This window comes from Rhodamnia argentea, chromosome 9, assembly GCF_020921035.1.
Source record: "Rhodamnia argentea isolate NSW1041297 chromosome 9, ASM2092103v1, whole genome shotgun sequence".
Taxonomy (NCBI): Eukaryota; Viridiplantae; Streptophyta; class Magnoliopsida; order Myrtales; family Myrtaceae; genus Rhodamnia; species Rhodamnia argentea.
Window position 1 is genome coordinate 12,838,273 of NC_063158.1, and position 6,808 is coordinate 12,845,080.

General features: G+C 42.5%; 1 protein-coding gene across 1 annotated transcript; it reads left to right on the forward strand.

The window, feature by feature from the left end:
* The first annotated feature begins 3,156 nt into the window (after positions 1–3,156).
* On the forward strand, positions 3,157–5,469 carry LOC115755992 (gibberellin 2-beta-dioxygenase). Its single transcript, XM_030695647.1, has 3 exons — positions 3,157–3,641; positions 4,016–4,370; positions 4,988–5,469. Exons 1-3 carry the CDS (start codon positions 3,235–3,237, stop codon positions 5,237–5,239), a joined length of 1,014 nt encoding a protein of 337 aa, XP_030551507.1. The 5' UTR covers positions 3,157–3,234; the 3' UTR covers positions 5,240–5,469.
* Positions 5,470–6,808: the final 1,339 nt, after the last annotated feature.

Here is a 6,808-nt window from a genome sequence, read left to right on the forward strand (position 1 = left end):
TTCAAAAAAAATAAATAATAATAATAATTATTATTATTATTATGAGAACCAACTTTAATGCCATAAACACGTGCAATGCATGATCGTCCTTACTACTTATTACAAGTTACTCAATTTCACTTCGATCCTTACCGATTTGATCCTTCTAACTCTATAGGCGATCATAACCTGTCCAAGATCAATTGCATATGCTCGACCTATATACCTCAAGTTCGGTAGTTGATAATCCGGAATCACAATCATATAGTTCAACTAGCCTTTCATCCATAACAAAATCACTAAACCTCAAGCACATTTGCCAACTCAAATCCCTGCTTAAAACTTCCTAATTCTTGTTCGCTTCCTTGCGAATCTCAATCACATCACCACTCGGGGCCATTAATGAAAGTCGATAACTAAAACCATCAAAACACAACACAAGTTCAAACCTATACTCAATTACATATCCATAATTCAAATCTATCTATTTCTCGCGACCGCCTATAGCTAACTTACAATAGGGACATCCTATCGTGGACAATACACTATTCCTTAGCGACGTCGATTCAGGTTGTCCCGCGGAGCGTTCCCTTGCGGTTGTCCTCCTTGTAACGACAGTGCTTGAACTCCCTTTTGCCTCTATTGGCAATCTGTCACCCGGTGCTCACGCCGACCACACCCGAAACAAGCTCCTCCTCGGAAAGGGCACATGGCTGTTCCATGCCTCCACTTACGAGTCGACACTCACCATTGGGTTGTATACCGATTTTCCCACGATTTTCCTTTGATTTGGAGGAATATGATATTTTCCTCCTATTATCGGTCTTTTCCCGAACCGATGACCATCCTTAGCGGGAGGTGCGAATCGCGATCCAAATGTGATTGCCCTTTCAGCTATGCTTCTCTCCACAAGTTAGGCCCTTTCGAACATCTCATTATAATCCTTGAGATTCAACAACACCAGCTGATCCTTAATCTCGAGTTTCAATCCATCCCGAAATCTTCTTGCCTTATTCACAGGGTCTTCGATCATTCTTGGTGTATACTTTGATAGCTCGGCGAACTTCACCTCATACTGATCTACTAATATCTGATTATGTCGAAGACGCAAGAACTCAGCCATCTTCTTCTTTCTCGCGCAGTCTAAAAAGCACTTTCCATCACTCCGAGACCATACCTTCGGGAAAGATCCTTCCTTGCGTGACTTCCCACCACGTGCTAGCGTCACCTTGTAGTTGGTAAACAGCCAGCATCGGTTTATCCTCTTCTGAGCATCTCAACAAGGCAAAGGCCTTCTCCAACTTCCTAATCCACAAGGTTGCAGCCTCTGGATCACATACTCCCGAAAACTTAGGCGACTTAAGCTTCAAGAACTACTTGACTTTCTCTGACCGATGCTATCAGATTTTCTAAATCCGTTTCAAAAGAAATAAATTAACAACCAATAATTGTCCATTAAAGCTCAAAAATCTCATCATATTCACGGGGCATCGAATCGCAAGGCGTTTTTCCTTCCATGCAAGCACAACTTTAACCCGACATACCCACACTTAAAATCTGTATTTCGTGCTAAATCGAGTGATCAACGGACATGTTAGTAGTAAGGTTAGAAATCCACTTGCCTCTGGTCCTAAGCTCGAGAAGACGGAGCTCGAATCAATGCTGGAACAAGCTCTGGTCATTACTTCAATTCATGTCGATTCAAAGATAGATAAGACAATCAGCCCATATACTCATGTTACCCAAGACCAGTGGACACTAAATCAAGCGATGGATTGTCTATGCAAAACTGTTTTCCCCCACATGCAAACTAATCTTCTCATTGAGATACCCAAAATCCAATGGCAATATCGCGCTGAATCGATGAACAATAACCAATCGAATGGAAGGGTTAAGAGTTCTACTAGCCTCAGATTCAAGCTCGAAGAAAACGAAACTTAATTTACCGATCTCATTCTTCTTTGGTAGTGTGTGGCCGAACAAGCGGAGGAGGAGGGACAATGTAGGTTGGGCAGCAGGTCGGTTAGGCCAAGGACGAGGCTCGGAAGCTCACGGGACCGCCGGCATCGAGCTTAGGACCGTCAAACTTCGAGCTGGGCGAGAGGAGGGCGAGGTGAGAGAGACCGAGAGGCTAGATAGGAAGAGGGGCTGTCCATTAAGAAGAAGAGAGGAGAAATGAGAGGGAAAAGAGAGAGGATGGCTATTTATAGTACGGGTATGGGCTCAGATCGGTTTAGGGAGCTTCGCGCTCTAATCATGAAACAAATTTTGGGGCGAACAATCCCCTAGAGGTCCAAAATAATTATTGGCGAATTTACAATTCCACTTTTAGATTTTTGTCGCGCCTGATGATAAACTAAAGCCCAATAATTCTCCGTTCAAGATTAAATCCCAAATTGCCATCACTTAATAATCCAAATTAGACATTGCCTATTTCGCTCGTTAAACTCTCTGATGAAATTTAGGTCATCACACCTCTCTTATGAAAAGTGTAAGACAATAGATGTTTTTGGCTTTTATAGCAGAATACAAACAAGATTATAGACTAAGGAGCTATGGTTGAAGCAACAAAATGATCTTTAACCCCTAGAGTTCAGTGACCCTAGAAAGAATTACTATGGATCCATTTACAAAGCTTATTAGCATGACATCAACTTTAATGGGTACCAATCACTAGGACAGTGCCCCGAAGCATCTCACTACAACTGAATGGTCTACTATCTATATGTATTTTTTTGGGAAAATTACGTGAAAAAAAAAAAGTTGTAAACCTATTGCAATTGTGTCAATTCAGTCTTAAATTTTTTTTTTATGCCAATTGAGTCCTAAACTTTTCGCATTTGTGCCAAGTCAAAAGGACGGCTTGGCGAGGCCGTCCTTTTGAATTGACACAAATGCGAAAGGTTTGTGACTCAATTGACCCAAAAAAAGAAAAGGACTTATAACTGAATTGACACAATTACAATAAGGTTATGATCCGATGATAGAGTTGTCAAATATGGTAATTTTACTTGAGTAGATTAAGGAGACTTTGTAAAGTACTTAGTTCTCACGTCAAGAAAATGACAGAAGGTTCTTGCAAACAAGGCAATCACATCCTCCTAAGTCCCTCTTTATAGTATGGAACGCCCCACCTCTCTCTCTCTTCAACAAAATATTCTCGACCCATTTATAAATAACAACTCATCATCGTCTCAACTCCCCATCATCCCATCCTCATTGCCTCTCATTAACTCCCCTTCCTCTTCTTCAGTCATGGTGGTTCTATCTCAAGGGGCGACAAACCACCTTGCCTTCGTCAAGACGTGCAAGCCGAGCAGCGCCATCTTCGACGGGGTCCCCGTCGTCGACCTGTCGAGGACTGACGCCGGCGCGGCCATGGTTCGGGCGTGCCAGGAGTTCGGGTTCTTCAAGGTGGTGAACCATGGGGTCTCGCAGGAGGTCGTGGATAGGTTGGAGGACGAGGCGATCGGTTTCTTCGGCTTGCCACAGTCCGAGAAGGACAAGGTAGGTCCGGCCAACCCTTTCGGTTATGGGAACAAGCGGATTGGCCTGAACGGCGACGTTGGCTGGATTGAATACCTCCTCCTACACACCAACTCTAGTGAGGATGACAAGAGACTGTCTCTCCCCCTTTCTCAGGGAAACCAGGAATTTCTCCGGTGATTATATCAAACTTTTTCTAGTATAGGCGTACATAATTTTTCATCATATTTTCAATTTTACATGAACGAGTTTCTCAATAATTCATCGTTAAGTAGCTTATTTTATTGGTAAAATTCATTTTTCTTTGCGCTTTTGAAATATTTTCTCATTTGTATTTCTCATTTATCTTTCGTTTTTAGCTATCATTAATGCAAGCGCATAAATTAGCACAATCTGATGCGCCTACCTTGTCAAGTTATTCGATCTTTAAAATGTTACTGGTTTGTCAACTTCAACCATGCCAAATTAAATATCCGCCTGCTTATTTAATCGAGCAGCTTTAATCAGTCAATTAATTTCCATTATTCTTGTTGACAAAAATAAAATACAGATGTGCAGTGGATGATTACGTGAGAGCAGTGAAGGAGGTGGCGTTCCGAGTGGTGGAACTGATGGCTGACGGGCTTGGAATCGAGCCGAGGGATGCGCTGAGCGGCATGTTGAGGAGCGAGGCTAGCGACTCGTGCTTCAGGCTGAACCACTACCCACCGTGCCCCGAGCTGCAAGCATTGAGCCCGAGCGGTCACAACTTGATCGGGTTCGGGGAACACACTGACCCGCAAATAATCTCAGTCCTGAGATCCAACAACACGTCGGGCCTCCAAATATGCCTCCCGGATGGGGCTTGGGTCTCTGTCCCACCCGATCACTCCTCCCTTTTCATCAATGTTGGTGATTCTATGCAGGTACTCTTTGATTTTCCTAGTGAGTTTGTTTTTTTTTTTTTCTCCTTTTGTTATCCCTTTGTAAAAATCTTGGGGGTGAAAAATTAGTTTGGATTTGCATGAGTTCTTTCATTTGTCTAATTAGTTTTTATTGGTAGAGTTACACTGTGAACATCATGTTGATACATAAGATATATGCGAGGGTAATAAGAGATCATGTCGGACGGTCATTGTCTTGCAAAGGGGCAAAAGTATATGATTATGGCATATGTTCTAGCTAGGGCCACTTACAGCTTACAAAACGTGTGGGGTTCATTTCATGCTTCTTTTGCACTTCGGGGTTGGGTTCCTCTGCTTTTCGATGATTGTGATTCACTCGAGACGTGGACATTAGCCCCCCGTCTCGCAAAGTTACACTGACTTCATATACCATGTTGGGTCCTCGACTCGTGGGATCCATATAGGATCCTGTCGATTTCGACGGTCCAGATTCAATCTCGGTATACAAAACACTCATAGCAATAATTTCTTCTCTCTCTCTCTCTCTCTCTCGCTCGTTTGCTCACTCTTCCATTCTAATGTTTTGACAAGATCTTTGTTTGGTGTGTGTGGGTGTGTGGGGTTCCATTTGATCTCAGGTATTGACCAATGGAAGGTTCAGAAGTGTGAAGCACAGGGTGTTGGCTGGCCATGGAAAACCAAGGATCTCAATGATATACTTTGGAGGGCCAGCTTTGGAAGAAAAGATGGCACCTTTGCCCTCCCTGCTGGCAGAGGGGGAGAGCAGCCTGTACAAGGAGTTCACATGGTCTGAGTACAAGAGATCTGCTTACAAGTCTAGGCTGGCTGATTACAGGCTTGGGCTCTTTGAGAAACCAAGGGTCCAGTGATCATTTTTCTTGTTCAAGATTCAAGAAAAAAGAAGAAAAACAAATTTTACCCCTATTGGAGCAAAATTTTATAGTAAGGGTTCTTCTTTTTTTCTCTATTTGAAGTTGTTCTGCTTGCCAAAGATGGAAAGCCAAACAGGGGTTTGATTGTTTCTTTCTTGATTAGCTTCTCCTTTGCCATCCTTTTTCCCTCCTTAATTAGGGTTTTGCTCACCTCCTTTTCTCCCAAATAATGATGAGAGGATATGGTGTAATTCCACCACCTGCACTGAATTGCTCCTCTTTAACCTGTCATTGTGGGCCTCATATGTGCATGAACTCAGATTCATTCAATGGTGGGGGGCGCACGTCCAAGGAAACTGTGCTCTCTAGTATCCAGCTTTATAAGGAAGTCCTTAACTTAAGAATGTAAGCTGTTGACCGGTGGAGGGCACATGTGTCTGATTGTGAATCGACCAAACGGGCGGCGGTATCTGACCCTAATCCCATATGTTTCCCGGAACTAGATGTCGGCAAGTTCGAAAGCCACGTGTACTCAACGTACGATTTCTTTCTAGCACGTTTAATTAGTAGAAATATGAGATTTTTCGCCATGATATGACTTGACGCGGGTTCATCGTACGAACCCAACAATTTGAACACGAACTGCCGTCCCTAGTTTGGCGCGGCGCCGATGATTCGATTCTCAAAGCCACAACTAAATAGAGTGTGAAAAACTCAAAGGTGAATCCTTTTGCTGTTTAGGAATAGTATGGGGGATAGATGCTTGCAATGATCTTAAATGGTGCACTTCTAAAATCCAAATGTGGCTTCATTTTGCAGCACAAGAAGTTACTGAACGAATTGACTATAAAGTTCCCTAACATCTTTCACTAGACAGAAGGGCATCTCAATGTATTTGACACTTTCCCCATGGGAAGAGCTGGGAATGAATTTTAGCTGTCATTTTCGATTGGGACCAATACTTTGATACATCAACATTCATAGGCGAAGGATACTAGTCCTCCCTCTCTCTCTAGATTTCCAAATGAAGAGAGTGAAATGTTGCTTTCTTTCTCTTTCTCATTTTTTTTAATTTGAAATATGTTGCATTAGAAAGTTTCTAATTCTCAATTATTGACCGAACCATCCTAGATCCCCTCTTAAATATTTCTGCCCCCGCAAGGCACTGTCACTCCATAAATCGAGTCAATACCCACGTCGCAAAATCTCGAAACTTTTACCATCGTAAAGATCCCGCGTGAGATTCACCAAATTTGATTAAAAAAGCTACAGTCAGTAGTCATTTGGTATGCTCTATTACTAGCTATTGTTTGGTCTCGAGTTAGGGTGATCGTTACGCCGATCGGTTCCTAAGTCGGTAAGTTCCGGACCTAGACAGACCTATAACCTGGAACCTACTTTGTTATAATCGATTATCGGTTTTTGAAACTTGGAATCTACCCCGTTTTTTTGGAACTGGTTCTAGAACCTACTTTATTTTTTCAGTCCGATTTCGGGATCTACTCGAGAACCTATTTTTTTTTCCTTTTTTGATTTTATTTTTTTAGTAAAATAATATGAGCAACA